Source organism: Dermacentor variabilis, unplaced genomic scaffold (genome assembly GCF_050947875.1).
Source record: "Dermacentor variabilis isolate Ectoservices unplaced genomic scaffold, ASM5094787v1 scaffold_12, whole genome shotgun sequence".
NCBI classification, from domain to species: domain Eukaryota; kingdom Metazoa; phylum Arthropoda; class Arachnida; order Ixodida; family Ixodidae; genus Dermacentor; species Dermacentor variabilis.
The window spans coordinates 38,652,483-38,675,050 of record NW_027460280.1 but is presented as its reverse complement, the minus strand read 5'-3'; the positions used below and the strand labels follow the sequence as shown (position 1 = coordinate 38,675,050).

General features: G+C 49.8%; 1 protein-coding gene across 1 annotated transcript in view; it reads left to right on the top strand.

The window, feature by feature from the left end:
• The first annotated feature begins 1,004 nt into the window (after positions 1-1,004).
• LOC142565806 (uncharacterized) overlaps positions 1,005-22,568 on the top strand; it is a 38,515-nt gene continuing 16,951 nt past the window's right edge. Inside the window, exons 1-7 of the mRNA XM_075676344.1 lie at positions 1,005-1,235; positions 1,528-2,087; positions 4,795-5,038; positions 7,292-7,467; positions 12,236-12,435; positions 13,060-13,163; positions 13,305-13,451. Of these exons, the coding sequence (XP_075532459.1) occupies positions 1,006-1,235; positions 1,528-2,087; positions 4,795-5,038; positions 7,292-7,467; positions 12,236-12,435; positions 13,060-13,163; positions 13,305-13,451 (1,661 nt within the window). The 5' untranslated portion in view covers position 1,005. The remainder of the gene's footprint in view (positions 1,236-1,527; positions 2,088-4,794; positions 5,039-7,291; positions 7,468-12,235; positions 12,436-13,059; positions 13,164-13,304; positions 13,452-22,568) is intronic.

The window sequence follows — 22,568 nt, the reverse complement described above, 5'->3', positions numbered from 1 at the left end:
GCAACCTACCGCTGCCACCACCTTAAACATTCACGTCCGTCACCCCGTATGTCCTCCAAATGTAGTTCGCAGTGGGTGCTCTTCGATTTGTCGTCCCGGACTGGCTCAGGGTTGTCCGAGTAGCTGCGTACGCCAATGCTCATTGGCTATTTCTACTCTTTTCTCGACCGTCACTACCACGTGACAATAGTGCACTACCGGGCCGACTCACGGCGGAGGTGAAGCAGGATTTAAGCAATACCCATACGTGGGCCGATCCCGAAGATAGTGCGATAACGGGCCGACCCTCGGCGAAGGTGCAGTTCGCCATTAAGGAGCCTAAATACACAGCTTCGCTGGTCATCCTTCTTCACAGAGTGGAAGGGTACTGGATATTTCTTTAATCTAGATCCATGTTAGCAGGAACATCCTACATATGCATTTTCATGAAAACTTCCTTTGCGAATACCATCGACTTCATTGTTAAACGCACTGTTGGTTGATTAATTTCATAATTCTCTCTCGCCCATTTGATACTTTTCTTTATTGTTGTTTATCCAAACGCAAAACTGAAATTACGCTCGTCTAACTGCTCAAGCACACGCTTCTTCCTTTCTTCATGTTTTTTTTAATTTGTTTATATGTCTATTTAAGTTATTCCCTATAATGCATTTTGCCGACGCCATCCGATTCTTCGCCAATCCTTCTTAGTGGCTATGCGCAACTATCTTTGAAGTCATCATCACTTCATATTTATTGCGGGTATGTGCCGTTCATGTTGGGGATAATAACGAAGATCCCCCACAGACGAATGTACTAATTACCGATTTCTTATTCGCTCCTGCAAAGCAATTATGTGGTCGTGCAAATCTCTTTATTCTTGGCCTATCCTAATTTGTGGTTACATGCCATGTTCTGAAGGCCCACCATCATCATCAACGACTATTCCATTAAGGGCTCAACATGAATACCTGCCACTGCGAGTGCAAGGACTAACCTGCAGCGGTTAGTCCATGCAACGGAGGCATGATGCTGCTCATTTGCACGATGAGCTTCGTCTTGCGTCTCTTGTGCATCGTATCCGTTGCTTGCGCCAAAAACCAGCGGGACTCGAGCCAGGAAGATCCGGAACCGGTGACGTACTATGTGTCGGTCATCTCCGCAGACCTGCCGGGCCCGAGGCCGATGGACAGCCGGGTCGACTACTTCAACAGCAGCGTGCAGCGTAGGCACAACAACGTTGGCAACCTGAGTGGGTACGTCGGAACACCTGAATTGCAAAATAGCATTCTAGGTGCACGAAACTTATCTACCCTACTTCTAATGGACTCAGCTTTTCACCCACTTAGCAATCTCGAGCAATATTTGGTTGCCCTGGCTTCTATGTACACGTATTTCATGAATGCAGTGTTCTGGTTTGAAAAACGCATTGTAACTTGTTATTATTTGTTCGCCAGCTTTCTTCGTTCGTTGCGTTCTTTCGTGCTTTGCGTTTGGCACCAGGGTCCCCGAACGCGTAGCTTAGGTCCTGGTATCTCGAACGTACAGGAGCAACGATGGCGTCGTTCTCGCTGCAATACCCTCGGGCATACCCCTGCGACGAGGCAGGCGCCGTCTCCTCACATATGGCAAGAATGAGATGACGCCCTCCGCAGAAGAGCGTCCGAAGCTTTTGCAGCGTCATCTGGGAAGCACTGCGCTCTGCCTCCTGGTGGCGTGCCTGGTCCTGATGGCCCTTCTCCTGTGCCTGGCGATCGCCGCATTGTGGCTTCGTGCCCGCTACCGCGCCAGGGATAAGACCCTGTACGCCACACTGAGTGCGAGCGACCCCGACCTGCCAACGCCCGCGACCTCGTCAACGCGTGGCCGATGGCACCTGTCCGGCGAAGGGCCGCTTACGAACACCGCAGTAGGCACGGCTCGCTGGTCTCGCAAGGTCACGAAGAACTCGACGTCTGCTCCCGCATTTCGAAGCACGAAGGCCAAGAGAGCCTCTTCTCTGGGCAAGAGACAAGCCTCGCGATCCTCGACAGACGGCGGTCAACCGTCAGCGATGCTGACCGAGTCGAGCGAAGCCAAGGCGACGCCCTCCCCCGCCGTTACTAACGGTGAGCCTGCTTACTCAGTCCTGTCGCATTGCATGCCAGGTGGCGTCGCATGCCAAGCTACTGGTGAACGAAAGACAGTATTTGCCCTAGCAGTCGCATGTGACTTTGAAATATGTGAACAATCAAATTCTTTTTGAGTCACCCGTGAGTAAATTTAAAAGATAACTATAGGCCAGAACTTCAGATATCAACGGCGAGATGCCTGTGATTGTATTTAAAGTGGCATCATTACGGCAATAATATCTTTGTGGCCTTTTTCCCTGTGAGAGGCGAGATGCGTTACAACATGAGCTGGGTTCGGGGCATGTAAGGCGTTGTTGCGGCTGTCTGAAAAGCACAAATTATACAAGAAGAGCAGAACACTGGTCAGATGCGAAACTGCGTCGGCTTTCTCCCCAGTCGCAAACCCGTGGGCGTCTTTTTTTTATTATTGTTATTATCGACGCATCTGTTAACAAAGTTTACCAAACGTGATTGCGTGATGTTATATGCTTATATTACGAGGGCGAATCAGACAGACCTTGCACATATTTTTTTTTTGCCAAATTACGGATGCAAATGCGAAGTCCACATACCCATTCCCAACGGTGGACTTTTCTTGGGCCGGCTTGGCCTTATCTGCCGGTAGCTCCGCGACACGGCACTGAGGTCAGTTGTTGAAGATGGCGGTTGTGCTTCACACGTCCACGGCGTACGAGCAACGAAATGTGATTCGGTCTCTATGAAGTAATGGACGAACGCCCATCGAAATCCACAGGAAAATGCAGCCCGCGTATGCGGAGAGCTGTTTCGCGTTGAGAAGTGCGAGGCGGTGGTGTTGTGAGTTCTCAAAACGCCGCGAAGACTTGCTTACTGACGACAGGGGCATCTAAATTTCAGTGCTGCGACGGGACAAATGTCTGAACCGGTGCGGCGATTATGTGGGAAAATAGCGTAAGGTACGTAGAATAGTACGTTATATTTGTAATTACCTGTATGTACACTATTTTGGCTAATAAAACCTAGGGGCAAAGACTTTCGGTTTCGCCCTAGTACTATAACATCTTGAAGCGACGCAAGGTTTATTCGATACGTCCGCGTTCGCCGAAAACGTGCTGGAAGCCAAAAAAAATTGGCAATAATGGTGTTACTTCTGCGCTTTATGTCATGTGTACAACACAACGAGCGAGTAGAATAAGGGAATCCGACGGCCGAGATTTTTTGTTAGTTACAGCCATATTTCAGGACAACATTCATTTGGGCTAGATGGTGCATACTCGAATAGGAAGGTACAGCGCCAACTAAGACGATCACAAGTGGGGAGAACGACACAGGACCAGTGCTCGTTCGCCCCACTTGTGATCGTCTTAGTTGGCGCTGTTCTTTCCTATTCAAGTATGCACCATCTAGCCCAAATGAATGTTGTCCTGAACTATGTTTCGAAAACACAGGGCCCTTTTTTATGTGACAGCCTATCGTAGGATTGGCGCTTGTCCTGTGTCGTTCTCCCCAGTTGTGATCGTCTTAGTTGGCGCTGTTCCTTCCTATTCAAGTACAGCCATATTGTTACGTGCAAAGACGCAGACAAGAGACTATATTCAGCTATATTCACAAATAGGCAGCACTTGGCCAAAAGGCCAAGTGAAAAGCCAGCGCTAGCTCCAAATTTGTCGTTGTCTTTTAGACACCACAGGACTCATCGTCTTGAGAACGTATATCACTATGGCGACCATGACCACCATAGTTCCACACGTACTGAAGACGAAGACGCCCTCTACCCCCCCTCCCCCCCCCCCCCCCCCATACTTCACGCAGGCGTTCGCTGCCGAACGTTCATTTGCCGTAATGCTACCCACACATATTCACAATCGCCGCGCATGCTTTATGTGTTATTTGTGTACGTGAATGCGCGTGCGTGGATGTGAGTGTTTTTTTTTTCTTGCGCTCTGACGCTGTCACCATACCAAGATGAATTACCAACTAGCCCAGCTACAAGCTCTTCTAATCTTGTACACATACAAGTAACTGGAAGGATGGGCGCCACGCTAGCATGATTGGCGAAACAGCGCACGTGTAGTGCGGAAGATGTGGGCTCAGCTCCCACCTGCGGCAAGGTATCTTTTCGTGCGCTTTCATTTGCCTTTGCCTTATTATTTCTAGATTTCACTATAAAACAACAATTAATTTCCCCTACGCTCGCTTGTTCTCGTTGTCAGTTTTCTTCACATGGTTGTAACTTAAACCACACAAGTTGTGGTAAGCCCCCTTGGGTACAAGTGGAGCAGCAGCCGAGATCCTCCGCGGTTTGTGACCGCGGAGGATGTCAGTTTCAGTCATCAACAGCCTGTGGAAGGGACAGTTGAAGTAGCGAGATCAGCCATACCCCAAAAACGCCTACGTGGAGAGCTACTAGGGACGCTGCAAGTTGCACGCTGCACAGCGTTGACTTAAACATTTCTAGCTTTATTCGACGCGTGCGAGGAACCTCGCGTAAGTATTCCTCCCTCTTTCCCTATTTCTCGCTAAAACTGCACAGTGCAGGCGATGAGCAGTGTGTACTTACTGTGTACCTTTTCTGACTGCAATAAATCGTTTAACCAATAATTTCTTAACGAAGCCGTTCACTAGCCTATTGGCTATCGGTCCAAATATTTCTTATATAAATTCGAAAATTGTACTTTTGATGAAAGTTGAACCTAACCATGAAACACGTCCTTGCTGCTCTCAGCAGCAGAGTGCCTGACGCCGCTAAGCCTCGAAGGCGTGTTTGCAGGCTCCGCGGAGGGGCGCAAGCTGTTTCGCGTGAAGTCGAACGAGGCGCTGCTACCGCTTCGCTCGTACAGCGTTGTCCGCACGGACACCGCGGATCGGCAACGGGCGAGTGTCCACCGCAGCGACCGCGACGAGTCTGGAAAGCAGAGGAGCAGAAGTGGTGGCAGCCGAAAGCGTCGCAAGCGCCGCGTCGACCCCAGGTGCCTCGTCACGGGCAATTTTATTCCCTATGTTTACACTGGAGTGAATATTGACACTCTTTGGGGATTTCCTTGTACCTCAACAGTAATAGCCATCTAGCTTGCGCACCTTTTCTTTATTCAACACCCTGCGCGGTCGCTATTTTCCAGTCAGGAACGCTCGTACGCGCATGCCGTTCGGGATGTGTAATTACCAGGCGCGCAGCTTTAAAGAAAGAAAACGCACGCAAGATAGCGACGGTCATTGTCGGGGTGTAAAATAAGTCCCAATGAGTGAAGAAATTTCCAAGAGTCTAAAATTGCTGACTCTGCGCAGGAACGAGCGATCCTGGTTTCGCTCACACGTGCTCGACACAAGGTGGTCGAGTCAGGTGTATATATAGGGCTGACCAAAACTCACCCAACTCCGTGTACATGCACTTATTCAAGCGATTTGAAACGGTCAACCCGTCACTTGCAAGCGGGCTGACCCAATTAGCCACGATGTTCCCTATAAGCTATACTCGCCTGCCTTTACGTGAAACCGACGACTAAATTTTCACCCGATAACCTTTCTTCCTGATTAGCATGGCGTTCGACGTAGGATGCTGTCTTCTATGTAGCTTGCACTCCATATTGAAGTCATAAAGATTTCCTTGGGTGTGATCACAAAATATCACCGTCCCTTCCAGTCCGTGAAAATGGTCGAACAGCGAAGCTGTGTTACACCCAGTGTTACAGCATGCAAATCAAACTTCGCAAGCAGTCTATATTGCAAATCTTTAGTTTCACCATCAGGCACGTACCCAGGATTTTTTTTTCGGGGGGGGGGGGGGGGCAACCCAAGGTAACTTTGCTATGCAAGTGAGGGGGGGGGTACCTTTACTAGTGCAAATGTGAATAATGCCCACCATTCGCCATATATAAACGCGTAAACCCACAAAAGAGAAATGAAATAAGGTGTGTTTTACAGGTACGCATGTGCGATACACCTCTCCTTTACTAGGCAAACAAAGAACCACGTTCAACCTGTTCACCATTCTTCCACCTCATTTTCGCTTTGCGTGCATTGCGTGGTGAGCATGCTTTAGAGTGCTTTCTTTCCTCGTTTTCTTTTTTTGCTCGTGAGGTTTTTGTCTGGATGCCTTGCTTTTTTTTTTTTTTCGCATACAAGTTGCTCCGCGCCGTGGTCTTCCCATAGTCGTAGCTGGGATGGAATGTGCGGAATCACTGATCCTAAGCTCCGTATATTTGGCGCTAAGCCCACCACGGGGCACGCGGGCGCTGCAATCGTTTTGACCATTGCTTGGATTGGTTTGACGATTGACGTCTTTGTACTTCGTAATGAGGACACACACACGTTCGGCTGCGACGGAGAGAACGACGTCAGTGACGGCATGCCTGCAGTCCGCCGTTGTCGCTTGCGTTCGGAGTCTCGAGTTTGCTCGGTGACGTGGTTAGCAGCATCCGCCCGGCATTACCGCTTGCGATTCTTCGAAGTTAAATTGGTTCAAAATTAAATTTGTCCGTCACGTAAGACAATGAATGGCTCATACCTTCTTAAGCAATCGCTCGTACCCCCGTCAACGCGGCCTCCCCGTTACGACAACAGAAGAGAAGTGAAATTCTACGCTGGAATGACAAGAAGCAACGGAGCCAGCTATGGACGACGACGAATGCGGGAGCAGCGGTACAAGCGCGTTCGCGCGGTAGCGCCGAGGGGCGCCAGCGAGCCAGCTGTGGAAGAAGACGACGACGCTCGAGCCATTGCTGATTATGATAGTTTTAGCGAACTTCGACAACGACGTCACAGGGTCCGCATGAACAGCTTCGCTGTAAAATCTTATTTATCACAGCCGTCGATGTTCGCAGCTCGATGCCACTCGACACAAGAATTATTAAAGAATAATAACTCATTATGCCTGATCTTTGCTGAAACGCACCCTGGCATTTTTTGCCGCGCTAGAAAGCTAGTCCTGAAACCGTGCGATCGCACCATTAGATGTAAGATTCTGCCAGTAAGTGTGATGAGTTTTATCTCCGGTCTGCGTGTTTTCATTTGAATTGTGTGATGACGAAGAGAGCACAATTATCGCGTGCTGTCGCTTGGCTCTTGAAGTGAAGAAAACGACAATACGCCTCGGCCTTCCCTCGAGACCGAGCTCGAGCTCGCGCTAGTTTAGAACTGACCGGCGCTGCAGGAAGTTGCTAGGCTCGCCCCTGCCGACAGACGCCATTGAGAAAGGTAATGTAAGTCCAGCTTCTCTGTTTCAGTGGACACTGCAACGCCGTCCTCGGGTCGCATAATGCAGACAGCGATGCCGACGCCTCTGTCCCTACGAGTGCCACGTCGACGTTCAAAGGGGTCGACCTGAGCGAGGACTACCATCAGTACTCCTACTCGGACGACGTCAGGCTCGCACCGGGCGCCAGTCCTGTGCCTCTACCAAGTGAGTAGCGGTTTCGATGGGCGTGTTTACGACGTTCTAGTGACGGTTCATTTCGCGAACCGACTGTTTGCGGTCCAGGGTGATTTCGCTAACTACGAACGCACGAGTCAACCGCGTTAAATGGTACTGCCGTTTCTGATCAACGGTGGGCGAACGAAGGACGGCTCAGCGTGGAGCCAACGTTTCGTCAAGGCCATGTTGTGTTATTTCTTACCCGCCGTGGTTGCTTAGCGGCTATGGTGTTGGGCTGCTAAGCACGAAATCGTGGGTTCGAATCCCGGCCACGGCGGCCGCATATCGATGGGGGCGAAAACACCCGTGTACTTAGATTTAGGTACTCGTTAAAAAAAACCCAGGTGGTCGAAATTTCCGCAGTCCCCCACTACAGCGTGCCTCATAATCAGAAAGTGGTTTTGGCGCGTAAAACCCAATATTTTTTCTTATTTTTTTTTAATTTCTTGTGGGCAGGCTGGTGTGATGGCGCTGTCAACGTTTCCCCGAAATGGAATGTGCACGCGCTCAAAAGCGCGTTCATGCTACGCCGCAGCCGTAAAGTACGCTGCAGTGCATCTACCCTTTTCTCGAAAAACCCACCGCGGTGACTCAATGGCTAACGAGTTCTGAGACTTAGCACAAGGTCGCCAGTTCGATTACCGGCCGCGGCCGCCGCGTTCTGATGGGGACTCAGCACAAGAACGCTCGTGTATTTAGATTCAGGTGCACGTTAAATAACCCCGTCGTGGCCAACGTTAATCCGGAGCACTCCGCCACGGCGTTTCTCATAACACGCAATATTACTCAATATCGCCTCCAAAAAACTAGAATAGGTGTCAGACAGACCGCTCACACTTTTGTAGGCTAGGAAGCCTAAAGTGATGTCGATGGGGCCGAAGGTGTTGCCCCAATACAGTAAGCGGCGGGACTCCACGTCAAGAGAAAAGCCCGTTAGGTTGGGTCTAATGACATGAAGACAATTGTAAGATACCGAACGAGAGAGAATGCTTGGGAAAACGCTCACGCCTTGTTTACCAGTAATTATCAGCATACTTTCTCTACGTAGCAAACGCCTGGACCCTATATTTGCAAGTCTTAGCTACTGCGAGAACATCAATCCCGAGCTTTTATTTTCAGATTGTCACTGCCTGTATACCAGGTGATCCTGAAGAAGAGACATGTGGTTTCGAGGGAGTGAACCAGTCATCCACAGAGGTGGGATGCAGTGCTGTATGCTGGTACCAGTCTTTTAGCTACGGGGCAGTCTCACAAGGCGTCTGTAAAAGACACGAAGTCCCCGCAGTGTCTCGTGGTCTGATAAAGGGGTGCATAGCAGATGAATGGATGGATGCTATGAGCGTCCACTTTGAAACGAGGCGATGGGCTGCGCCTCCAAGCTCTTTCTTATTTTGTCTGTCTTACCTATTATTTTTAAGCAGACTAATTCCCGATGATGATGGTAGTGGTGGTGGTCATTTATTGGGATCTGCTTTGAAACGGGGCGGTGACAAATAGTCACCTAGCCTGCTTGATTTAATCAGGCCCCCGGTGCTACTTTAGAGACATCTACCGTTCACATTCGGCGTCTTTAATTTTGGGACGCGTAAGACAAAAATAAAATAAAATTATGCAGATCCTACGCACTGTGGGAATCGATGTAAGCGAAGCTTTCTGTGCTGGTTGCTTTGACTGACAACAATTAGCGGTTATTTTGACGGCGAATGTTTAATTTCTTCAACGTTTCGTCCAACACGAGAGTGGTGAGTTCTTAAACGTCACCTTACGTGCACCCCTGCTGTTTGTATGCGTAGTACACAAAACACAAAAGGAGAGGTGTTTGCTTGAGGCGTTGTTGTGCGCCATATTTCATAACCTCTGAGAGGGTCGAGCATTGTCATTGCCTCACATGGCACATCTCATCGTGGCAGAAGCATAAACTTTAATTGGATTATGGGGCTGTACGTGCTAAAACCACAATCGGATTATCAGGCACGCCGTGGTGGCAGACTGCGGATTATTTTGGCACCATGGTGTTCTTTAACGTGTCCATAAATCAAAGTGTCCGACCGTTTTTTATTTCGCCCCCGTCGAAATGCGGCTGCCTCGGTAGGGATCAAATCCGCGACCTCGAGCAATGCCACCGCCACAAAGCTACCACAGCGGCCACAGAAGTGTTCATTTGACGTGCGACCGCTTCCGTTGCGTCACCTAGTCCCTGCGGTGCGCTTTAATTAATGCGGCTCTGCTTTTTCACACCGTACGTAAGTTGTCCGCTAGACATATTTGCATTGTTTTATTTTTCAGAAATAGCCGTACCTTGAGCTTACGTTTATCCAGCGTTTCCGTGCCTTCTCACATCAACTTTGCCCTATCCCCCCCCCCGCCTGTATTTGTATACAACTGCGAGCGAAGAGTGGCAAGGTTGTTATATTCACTGCTTTCGCGACTGGATCGGTTTTACCCATTCTCTGCTTCCTCTCCACCCTCCTCTCTTCCATCCTATCTAGATTCCCTCTGGACTTGGACGTTGGTAGAAAGGTAGAAAACTTGCGGGGGGTCACGGATAATTCGACGCGGTGCGGTCCAAACGAGTTCCTTGCGTCTGTTCTCTGCCACGCGCCTTCTATGTATAGACCTCATCATCGGGCGAGGAGGAAAGGGCGCGCGGCGAGCCTTTCCTCCTCTAAGGCTTGTGCGATCCGGCGCGACGCTGCTGGAAAGTTCATGGTTATATTGCGCTCAGTTTTACAAACACGATACTAAGGAAGGACAGGACGTGGACGGACGTGGATTGCGCTTCGTCCGTCCACGTCCTGTCCTTCCTTAGTATCGTGTTTGTAAAACTGAGCGCAATATAACCATGAACGTTCACCAACTAGCCCCCTTCATTGCTTTACTAACTGCTGGAAAGTATTGCTGTCGCTTGCTGCGGAACGATTTCGAGATGTTTTAGATCGTACTTTGTGAAATTTACGCAATGTCCGTTCATATAACGTCGTCAGGGAAGCCTTTCGGTGCATCGGTAACTACAGTACGCGGAAATATATGTTGGGGGAGCAAACATGCGACGCGCATTATCAGCCGCAGTGTATGTGTTGTGAACTATTTTGCCATGTAGATTTTAATTCAACGAAGAGAACCGGCGTCTCTGTATTACCAGCATGAAATGGTAAATCTGCTCACTATCTGATCGCTTGGCGTAAGGACTAAAACATAAGAGCGCATGCTCGTGTACGGCCAACCTAAGGCAACCGCGAAACATTTAAGCGGCAGACGCTGTAAAGTATTTGTGATACACCGGTGTCGTTCTCACGCATTTCAAGTCTAGTAGGCTTGAAAACGCTATATGTCTACGCTAGCCTCCTGCATGAGGCCGATGGCGCTGCTCAACATAACGATCACTGCGGTTGGTGGACCAGCATGATACATATGAATAAGCTATGTGGTTTTTGCCCTGTAAAGCCATAATATCCGAGATGGATCGCATAAAAAGAATGCGATGGCTATGTTGAGGACAACATTTCCGTAATTCGTGTGAGTGCGTCGTACAGAACTGAACGAACACAACCGAAAATAAATAATCCGTTATCATACTCTTTCTCGGAAAAGAAAGAACGGGCTAACGCCGCAGTACGACCTCGCATAGTCACGCCGCACAACGTTTATAGAGCTATAAACGTTGATACCGCATGCTTGGACCATGCGCTATATATAACAAAGATATCTGTAATCCAGCACTTACCACTGCTTAGGATGCTCGCGCAGTTCGTAAACGGTCGCTTTGCTGGACAAGTATAGTTCACACTGTAAGGTATGCTGTTATTACTAATCAAAACTATTTTATTCATGGGCGGAAACCTCGTCTACTGAACCAAGTAGTCACGCAATGTAATCTGCAGTGAACAGTTTGAACGCTTGTCAAAGTATAACAGCACAACTGCTAGCGTAGCAGAACGGTACCCAAGCTGCTACGATCGTCGCGCATGTTTCATTGCTCCTAAACAGCAGCTTAGAACTAGAGGATAATACTGCAATAAGGTCACATTAGTGAATGGAACTTTCAGAAATACAGTTGATCTCCGAGGCTGATTGTAGGCTCAAACATGCGCGCGCGCATCGCGCTGCGTGCTCCGTCCGCCTCAACGCCAGCGGAAAGTCCAGCCATACCGACTTAAACCACTTCAGTACGTCTCACAGAACCACTTTCCACGTAGAAGGCGCCACGTCATACTAAATAGGCCGGACGAGCGCGAAAATAAACGCCAGAAACTACCGCCAAGCGTACACCTGCCATGCAAAACGGAGCGTTCGCCCAAACCAGCATGCCGACTGCCCATAGATGGCCCCACTGCGTAGCAATATGGTGCGCAATAGGGGATCAGAAAATTTGGTTGTGGGAGTTCATAGCGTTTCTTCTTCTTTTTTTATTGTTTAACCTAGGTAGGACATTAGGCAGTATAATAGCAAGAGCTTGGTAGCGCAACCCACCGCCCTGTTCCAAAGGGGACGCTCATTACATCCATCCATCCATGGTGGCGCCCATGAAAAAACGGTCTTGCACGCTCTTAACCACCCCCCGACGCGGTGTGCCAGACAGCAGCAGCAGCAGCAGCAGCAGTGGGAAAATCGAAAGAAAAGGCAAAGAAAGCTGCGCTTTAAAACACGCAAGAGAGCTCGTCTGATCCGTGTCTATCACATATAAGCTTCTCAAAACATGTCTCACGCTCTTTCTTCACGCTCTTTCGAGTGCTTTATTTGGGCCTCGGCGTCGCAGCGATCATCCAGCGGTCGGTCACCAAGACCATCCGGCGCTGGCGCACCAGAGGCAGCGCCGCAGTCTCTTCTCTGTGGACGAGCTCCTCTGCTGAGCCCTCGGTTGGAGTCGGACGAGAGGCGGTCCCGCTGCCCCTGTCGGCACGACGCGGTCGGCTGCAACAGCTAGGCTCACAGACCATCGCCATCACCAAGCCCGAGGTACTGCGCTGCATAATACCGCTGTACGAGAGAAGGAAAAAAAAATGTGCTGCGTTGTTCAGCCGTTAACGCCATTCGTTTTCGAACATATGCGATGGGCTAAGCTGCGCGGTTTTGAGACGCTGAGCATTTACTTGCACGAGTAAGCAACAGTTCGGTGCCGACTTTTGTAACTTCAAACACCGGCATTCGTTTGTTTTGCAAGTTGGGTTTCTTTAAACGAAACCGCAGAAATGTTTTCATTTTTTCTTTATTTTTTTTTCAGCTACACTCTCCGACTGTTACCACTTCGCAAAATAAATACAATAATGATACTAAATCGCGTGCATATGCGTTAAAACTGTTAAATTGGCGGTGAGGCTAAGTGTTCGTGTGCAATAAACTATATAACTATATAAAGAAAGATGCAGTTCGGGGCGCGCCCAACATACTTGGCGGTTCACACTCTCTGAAAAGAACTGCGCGCAACGATCACACGTGGCGTTTCTGGCGGTTCACACTCCCTGTACAAACTGCAGTTCAACGTCTCGACGCACGTCCGCATTGACATATTTGTGGCGTCTCTCGTCGCGCGAACTACGCTGCTGTGACGAGTATACTGCTTACATTGTTGCCTATGTGCAGGAAAACTGCATCTACACGATGACTGACGCGACTCCGTGGACTCAGCTCCTGGCATTGTGCACGGAACCCAAGCCGGTCGAATTCCAACAGGTCATCCAAAACAAGTAAGCTTTTGCGTCGTTTCGTGCGGCTATAACAGAATCCTTCCGCCACCATTCCATGCCGCCAGCACCTTCAGTGTTTGCACCCACGGTGCTTGGCAAGTTGCGAGGCCGGTCAGAGTGTAGCCACAGTGTGTGTCGCAGCTCCAAGGCGGCGCTGGTCCGCTGTAACGACGGTGACGGCGACCTGTTCTGCCTTGGTGCCAGCCCAGCCGAGGAGCGGCTGGTGCGCGTGCTCCGACTGCGCCCACAGGACGTCCGCTGGCACACCGCCCGACTCAGGCTGGCACGGTACGTGCGCGTCGCTGTCCAATTTTGCAGAGAGGTGTGCCGACAGTGCGTCCACACGGCGGACCCGCTTTTCCGTCACAAACAACGTCCCTGGATTAGCAAAACTATAGGAACGTCGGTCGCGGAATGCTGCGCCTGTGGAAGAGAAAAAGACGCGCACGCAACTTGGCAGCCGAACCCACAACCTCCGCATGACGCGTTCAGTGTTTTACTAACTGAGCTGGGGGGGGGGGGGGGGGGTCGGCGACCGGCTGTCCCTCTTTCTTGGGTATTGGTGCGCCCCCTCGAGCAATACATATATATTTCGCTTAGAATCATGGCAAAAAGAATTTGCGCTGGCCGCTACTCTTTTCTTGCTCAAATTTTGTAGAAAGATAGCATTTTTCCATCGGGAGCGTTCGATGTAACACTTGGCACGTTTACTTGCCGGGTTTTCAAGAAAAAAATAAAGTTGTATTTGTTTATGGGGAAGCTAGTTGCAGCCAAGGATGCGCTTGCCTAAACTTGTGCCGTCGCCTGTCGGCAGCTGTGGAAAGCAGCTTTTCTGGGAGGGTTGTCGCGTGTTTCAGAGGAGCGGGCAACCGTGACAACCATCCCGGAACGGCTGCTACGACAGGCGACGCCACAAGTTTATGCTATAGCGCAGTCTCTGCAGCAGCTACCTTCTTGAATTGAAGGCAGCTTTGAATTGTTTTCTTAGAAACCCGGCAAGTAAAGCTGCCAAGTGTTACATTGAACAATCTGCAAAAAAAAAAAAAATCGACCTTTCTTGGAAATTTGAACAAGGTCAAAGCAACGGTAAGCACAATTTTTTTTCTACTATATTGAAGGGCCCCTCAACAGGTATTGGCCATTTTGAGCTGACAAGTGCGGTGCATACAATGCGCGCTATAACAATCGTGTCTGCCAGGCATTACACCCCTACGCGCCACGGAAAGAACTTTCAAACCAAACGCCGTTCGACCTCCCCCTCGCGGCCGCCGCGTTCCCAGCCAGAGAGTCGACGTCTATCACGCAAGTGCGCCAACGAACACATGACAGTGCTGTGACGTCACTCACAGTGGCACGTGTCTTCAAGAATTATTCGAGGCAACATCAGTTATTTGTCTAATCTATCGCTTCAATAGACGACTTAAACTTTACAGAAATAGTAAGACATACAGACCGAACGTCTGCAAGTTTTTTCTTTTCTTTTCTTTTTTTTTTCCGTAGCCAGAGACTCGGATGCACTTCCGTTTCGTCTGCTTGTTCCCACGTGGTGCAGTCGGGCGCGCAGAGAACGAAAGTGTCATTTTCTACCCTGTTCCAGCGCCGTGATCATGCTCTTTCATCCTCTCGCGTCAGTGGTCGTGATTGTGGCACTGACTTACACCGCTAATCAGGTGCTCTCGTGCAGAGCGCGCGAAATCGTCCGCTGCACGAAACGAGTCAAACGCAACAGCTCGCGCTCGAAACCGTCACCGGATGTGCCCCATTCAGCGAAAACGCGAGAGAGAGAGAAAAAAAAAAGGGCGGGGCCCGTGACGGCATTCGTCAAGCGATCCCCCGGCTCCGGCATGGGAAAACGCAGGGAAGGAATTTCGCTTGCGGAGGTTAGACGGGGCAAAGTGGAGAGAGTGTCTATGTTGGCAGTGACGCTTGCCTCCCGAAAACGTGGGTTCGCGCCACTTCAAATATTTCGATCTCTGCTATTAATGAAATAATTTGAAAAATTCTTGCGGTAGAACACTCCTTACAGGGCGGGCGCGTAACAACTTCCAGCGTATAACCAAAATTTGCTATGTGGACTGGTGAGGGCCTCTTTGAGCAAAATGTGCACGTCCTCTATGAAGGCAAACAACAAAATTGCTTCCAAGAAACGCCGCCGTGGCTGAACACACACATCTCGCATATAAATGTCCAATGACAGTAAATGTTCAACGTTGAGAGCTACTTGCTTAATATTCACATACGACGTTCCAAATCAAACGTCACGAGTAATATCGCTTAAAAACAAATTAGGGGCGCTATAACGTAAGGCTATTTCAAACTGTCTTTGTTTCAATTCTGCAATCAGCATTCCACAATTGGTCAACAAATTTTCGGGCCACCCTCACTTCGCCTGTCTGTCACGCGACGTCGCGACAAACGCGATAACTCCCCATCTGATATGACGTGTACACACTGATTGTACACGATTACACAGAAAAAAAATTATTTCTCATTCGACGCCTTCTTAGCAATTAGCCTTTCGCCATTGGCTAAGTGTTTTCGGGCTGCGTCCACTTCACCTGTCTGTCACGTGAGGTCACAAAACCGCGAGAACTCGCGCGTCAAAGTGACGTGTACAGCATTATGCCGAACAAAACTGTATCTTTTTCTGAATAGCCGGAGACTGCCCCGTTCTGAAAGGAATGGAAGATGGCTGGCCGCCGATCGCTCCGTCAATTCTTTGCTGACGATCCGCTTTAGCGGAATTTTTAACATTCCGTTGCACGCCGTCGCGATTTTTGACCAACCACTGCAAGCTAAGGGCAAGCTGACCAATAGCAGAGGCCGTCACTACCTTCCTCATCCGGTTATCTACCTTAAGTGTGCTGGCTCATATTGCCCACGACTGACACGTGTATTAAATCTTGCCAGGCGAGCATATATAGCCGGCACCACTCACGACTGTGGCGGCGTATGTGCAACACTCTTTCAACCGCAGCCATAACGTAGTGCACAATGATAAGGAGCAGGCAATTCACGTGCTGGTCCAAATGGTAGAGCATAGCAGGCGTCATGCGGAGCTTCTCTGCCCGGCACTCACCGACGAAAAGTTTTTTCCACTTTCCCTTCCCCTTTAAAAACATGAAGCGTATCGCAGATTTAACCCTCATTCATAATTCATTTCAATTAATGTTCACTTCCGCAGAGCTTTCCTGGCACTATAACAAACATTTGATTATTATTATTATTATTATTATTATTATTATTATTATTATTATTATTATTATTATTATTATTATTATTATTATTATTATTATTATTCGAACAGTATTCGTTTCCTTTAATCGACTATGACTAATTGCGTTTTCCGCCTTTTCTGATAGATTTATGGTAGAGGCTGGAATTACCTGCATGAGAAAACGCAATGTTCAGGTAGCTAATTGAAAAACATTCACAAACGTTTTCAATTATTCACTATAGGGCACATATTGCCGTAGTGAAATTGAATCCGAGCAGTAGTGAAGTCACTTACATAAATATTATGACTGGCACCACTTCCAAGATATTGTCTTCCGAACCTGCTATAAAGCAATGCATTGGAGTCTACTTAAGGTTGTCCCGATCACGGGGGGGGGGGGGGGGGGGGGGGGTTGCAGAGTGGCTACTCCGGAGTTGGAACGATTTGAATGGAATGATGGCACCAGTCTGGCGAATGGAATGAGAATGGAATGGAAGCCCGAGATTCCGTAATGGAGTTGAAATTGAATGGGCGGCCCAATGCTTTTTAGCGAGACTACAAAACCTGAAAATCTGCCCGTTAGATTAAATTAAACTTGGCCAATTTATTACATTTCTCAATTTTTACACAATACGTATCTTTCACTATCTACCTATAGGTGACTACCTCCGCCGTGGTAATTATGAGCAAGACCGTATCCGAGAATTCTGATGACACGGAAGCTTTCTTCATTGCAATGTTGAAGTGTATTTAAAGACAAACTTTTAGCTTACTTCTTAACTTTTAAAACGAATCGTTCTTTGCGAAACCTCCCGTATTTTCCTGACCGTGCCTGCTGGGTACTGCTGTTATTTTTGTCGAATAGCTTAAGCTTAAGAAACATTTTAATTGCGTGCGTGCGTGCGTGCGTGCGTGCGTGCGTGTGGGGGAGGGGGGGGCTGACACGTATTAAAGCTTCCTGAACTGTCTTACCAAATAATCAAACACTCTGGCACATCAGGTTGATTCCTGAACGCCTCTCTAACGCGAACTGCATTCTCAGTGAAATTAATAGCGCGCGTACGCTTCCATGGTTGCCAACGCCAGCTTGCTCTTTGAGAAGAACGCTGCGTGGATCACATCGCGCATATAGCACGGGTGCGCGAGAGCGAATGCGCGCACGCCACTTTGCGCCAGAAACGCGGGAATGAAATGGGCATATTTATAGCATTTGATTACCCGCTTCGCGAAAGCTGCACATGGATTCTAAGGTGTGCGTTGAATGTGCGTACTAGAACTACGACAAAGGGGCGCAGGCCAGAAACGGTGTTGCGTTTCACCTGCGACACGTGGTTTTGCCGGCGCCAACTGCGGCGGGGCGGCAGACATTTTGGCCCGATCGTCGTCACCGCAACACTCATCGCCAGGTGTTTCCAGGCGCGTCTGCGGCGATGCGACCGCCTAGGGATCTCGTTCCAGTCATTGTGCCCGAAACAGGCGATGCCAAAGCAGGGATCTCATTCCAGTTATTGGGCCCGAAACAGGCGATGCCAAAGCAGGGATCTCGTTCCAGTCATTGTGCCCGAAACAGGCGATGCCAAAGCAGGGACCATCTTCTCGTTACAGTCATTGTGTCCGACCGGCAGCGCCACGACAGGGTGCTACGAGATCGTGCGCAGCGCCACGACGGGGTGCTACGAGATCGTGCGCAGCGCCACGACAGGGTGCTACGAGATCGTGCGCAGCGCCACGACAGTGTGCGTCACCATTAGCCCATTGTACATTCACGTGCTCGTCTTTTGAGGGGTTCCTTCTTGCCCTCAACTGCGAGAGTATAAAAACAGCTGCCCCCGGACGCCAAAAGGAGGGCTCCGATTTCTTCTGTTGAGTGAAGTGCTCTCCCGTCTCTCTACTTCGGTCAACCTGACCGCCAACTCTTTGCGATGTTAAAATAAACAAGTTGTTTCGTTGTTACCAGTCGACTCATGCTTTGCCGGGACCTTCGGATGCTTCGAGTTGTACCCCAGGCCGCCAGGCCAACGCTACCCTTGGGGCTTGCGACCCAGGTACAACCACGGGCGTCAGCGCCGAGTTCCCAACAGATCGTACCAGCAGTCCGATCCGAAACATCTGGTTGCCAGCGGTGAGATCGCCTACGACTTCAAACAACTGTCTGCCAGCGGCGAGATCGCGACAACGGAGGCCAGCAGCAAAGAGATGCAGTTGACTGTATGCTGAGCAGCTCAACGACGATCCGGGAGCAGTGCAACGAGCCCTGTGTGACGACTGGTTGCCTGCAGCGGAACGACTGCGCGGAATTCCTGCCTGCGAGGTTTGGTGAGTGCGGGACTTTCTTCTTCTGAGCTTTGCCAGGCTTTTGTTAGTGTTAGAAACAGAGCTGGTAATTGTGGTTGTCGTTGCTGCCGGGTTAGTTGCGGCAAGACAATAATAGGCAGTAGAGAAAGCAGCATTCAGAGCAGCCATGGATTTGAAGTCGTTGCGCAAACCGAAATTGTTGGAGCTTGCAAGAGAGTTGGGTCTGGATGTCTCGGACAAACTCAGAAAACCAGAACTGCTAAAGGCTATTCTTGAGTTAGAGGCTGAGGATGACGAGCTGTCGGAATGCCTTGAGACTATTGAGGAGAGGTCAAAAAGACAGGAGCGCGAACTTAAAGAGCAAAAAGAGAAACATGAGCGCGAACTTAAAGAGCAAAAAGAGAAACAGGAGCGCGAACTTAAAGAGCAGAAAGAAAAAGAAGAGCGCGAACACGCTTTGGAAATGAAGCGTCTCGAGGTAGAGATGGAACGCGCTCGTAATGGAAGTCAGGCACACGGTGCAGGAGAACGAGTATTGTTCAAAATGACTGACCTGATGCGGCCGTTTAAGCTTGGAGAGGACATTGGTTTGTTCCTGGTTAACTTTGAGCGAACGTGCGAGAAGCAGGGGTTCTCTCGGGAAACGTGGCCACAGCGCTTGCTCACTTTGTTACCCGGCGAGGCGGCCGACGTAGTCGCTCGCTTGGATAGAGAGGAGGCAGAGGATTTCGACACAGTGAAATCGAGTCTTCTAAAAAAGTACCGGCTGTCTGCGGAGGCGTTCCGTCGGAAGTTTCGGGAAAATGAGAAAGGCAAAAGTGAGTCCTATACAGAGTTTGCGTATAGGCTTATGTCGAACATGCAGGAGTGGCTCAAAGAAGAGAAAGCGTTTGGTGACCACGATAAAGTTCTGCAGTGTTTCGGGCTAGAACAGTTTTATAGTCGGTTACCGGAGAACGTGCGATACTGGGTCTTGGATAGGCCAGACGTGAGTACGGTGGCTAGAGCCGCTGAGCTAGCCGAGGAGTTTGTGACGCGTCGAGCTCGCGGAGCTAAGGACGGTCAAAAGGGTGAATTTGGCTCCAAGTCTGAGAGGCCAAGGTTCACGCCCATGAGATTTAAGGGGGACACGCGTAATGAGGATGCGAGTGAAAGCAATCCGACCAAACGTAAAGAGACGGCAGCCGAAGCCGAACGCAGAAAGCGGTTCGAGATGAGGCGAGCGGGCGTTTGTTATACGTGCCAGAAGCCGGGTCACTTTTCGGCGCAGTGTCCGGAAACAACACCAAAAGTTGTGTTTTTTTCAATAGGCAGCACTGACGAGAACATGAAGCTTCTCGAGCCTTACATGCGAGACCTCCTCGTGAACGGGAAAGAGTGCCGAGTGCTTCGCGATTCCGCAGCTACGATGGATGTAGTTCACCCATCTTACGTAGAACCCCATATGTTCACGGGCGAGTGCGCGTGGATCAAGCAAGCCGTGGAAGCTCATAGCGTGTGTCTGCCGGTAGCAAAAGTGCTTATTGAAGGACCTTTCGGAGCGCTTGAGACGGAGGCGGCAGTGTCATCTATGCTGCCCCCCCAGTACCCGTACCTATTTTCAAACAGGTCCGATCACCTCCTGCGCGAGAAGGGGCTTTTGTTTGGTGAAGCTAGTGTTCAGGCCTTAACCAGATCGAAGGTTCGGGAGCTCGCTGCAAAGGCGGTAGTTGCGGGGCCGACGTTATCAAACAACGAAAAAGGGTCAGAGGCGCAGCAAGCTGATATTCCGAGCACGCCCGAACTGAATAAACTTGAGTCTGTAACGTTAAAGGCGCCAGATACTGGAGAGGAAACGCCCGACACGGGAAAGTTAGAAGAGCTATCTACTGATTTGCTCATCGCGCCTACGTCAGACGGACTTGATAGGTTGCTAAAAGTCAGCCGGTCGGCTTTGATAGCCGAGCAAAAGAAGGATGGCAGCCTAGAAAACATTCGCTGCAATGTCAAAGAAGGTATCGCCAGGAAAACTGCGCGTTTTGTGGAAAGAGGTGGAGTCCTGTACCGGAAGTATCTAGACCGCCGAGGAGTGGAGTTCGATCAGCTGGTCGTGCCTCAATGCTATCGTCAGGATCTGTTGCGCTTGTCGCACGGGGGTTCGTGGTCCGGACACCTAGGAGTTAAGAAAACTAAGGCCCGTCTCTTGCAAGAGTACTATTGGCCAGGGTGTTTTCGGGACGCAGACCATTTCGTGAGGACATGTGACACTTGTCAGCGGGTGGGCAAACCAGGGGACAAATCGAGGGCGCCGTTGAAATTGGTACCTATCATTACGGAGCCTTTTAGACGGCTCGTTATTGATACTGTGGGACCTCTGCCGGTAACAGCCACGGGGTACAGACACATTTTGACTGTGATCTGCCCAGCGACAAAGTTCCCTGAAGCAGTGCCGCTTAAAGAACTCAGCTCAGTTGAGATAGTTAATGCACTACTGTCCATATTTGCGCGAGTTGGTTTTCCTGCAGAAATTCAATCAGATCAGGGCACAGTGTTTACTAGCGCTTTGACGACAACTTTTCTCGAAAGGTGTGGGGTAAAGCTGCTACACAGCTCAGTGTACCACCCACAGTCGAATTCCGTTGAGAAGCTCCACTCCGTCATGAAGCGCGTGTTGAGAGCCTTGTGTTTTGAACATCAAACTGACTGGGAGCTGTGTCTGCCTGGGGTGATGTTTGCTTTAAGGACCGCGCCGCATGCGGCTACGGGGTTTTCGCCAGCTGAACTGGTGTACGGTCGCTCGCTTCGATCTCCGCTTCGCATGCTTCGAGAATCCTGGGAAGGTAGGGGCGACGACCCAGTCGTGGTGGAGTACGTGCTTAAGCTCCTCGAACGCTTAAGAAGGGCACAGGAGTTGTCAGGTGAAGCAATGACAAAGGCCCAGCAGAGGGCCAAGGTTTATTATGATCGGACAGCCAGGGCCCGTCGTTTTGAGGTTGGCGATGAGGTCATGATATTGCGCACATCGCTAAACAACAAACTAGACGTGCAGTGGGAGGGCCCAGCGCGAATTGTTCAGAAACTGTCGGACGTTAACTACGTGGTAAGTCTGCCAGGAAAGCGGAAAGCACAGCAAGTTTACCACTGTAATCTGCTCAAACCTTATAGACAAAGGGAAGCAGTGGTGTGCATGATGGTAAACGTTCCTGAAGAGCTTCCGGTCGAGCTTCCGGGACTAGGCTCAGTGACGAACAGGGAAGACACCGGTCAAGTCATTAGTGACCTTATCAGTAAAGCACCGCTGTCGCCCGAGCAGAAAACCGAACTACACCAGCTATTACAAGAGTTTCAAGGTCTGTTCTCTGAGAGGCCTGGTAGGACTTCTGTACTTACTCATGATATAGAACTTACCTCCACAGAGCCAGTACGATCCAAGGCGTATCGGGTGTCACCCCGCCAGAGCGATATTATGGAGGCTGAGGTAAAGAAAATGCTACAGCTCGGTGTTATTGAGGCAGGTGAGAGTGATTATACCTCCCCTTTGATTTTAGTTGAGGTACCGGGCAAGGAACCTCGTCCTTGCGTCGACTACCGCAGGCTTAATTCCATCACTAAGGATCAAATTTATCCGATCCCTAACATCGAGGAGCGCCTTGAGAAAGTTAGTAGCGCTCAGTTTATTTCCACCCTAGATCTTGTCAGGGGTTATTGGCAGGTTCCACTTACAGAAGAGGCTAGTAGGTATGCGGCGTTCATTTCACCAATGGGAACATTCCGTCCTAAAGTGTTGAGTTTTGGTTTGAAGAACGCGCCATACTGTTTTTCAAGCCTCATGGATAAAGTGTTGCGGGGACAGCAAGAATTCGCTTTACCGTATCTAGACGACGTAGCGATATTCTCCGCATCCTGGTCTGAGC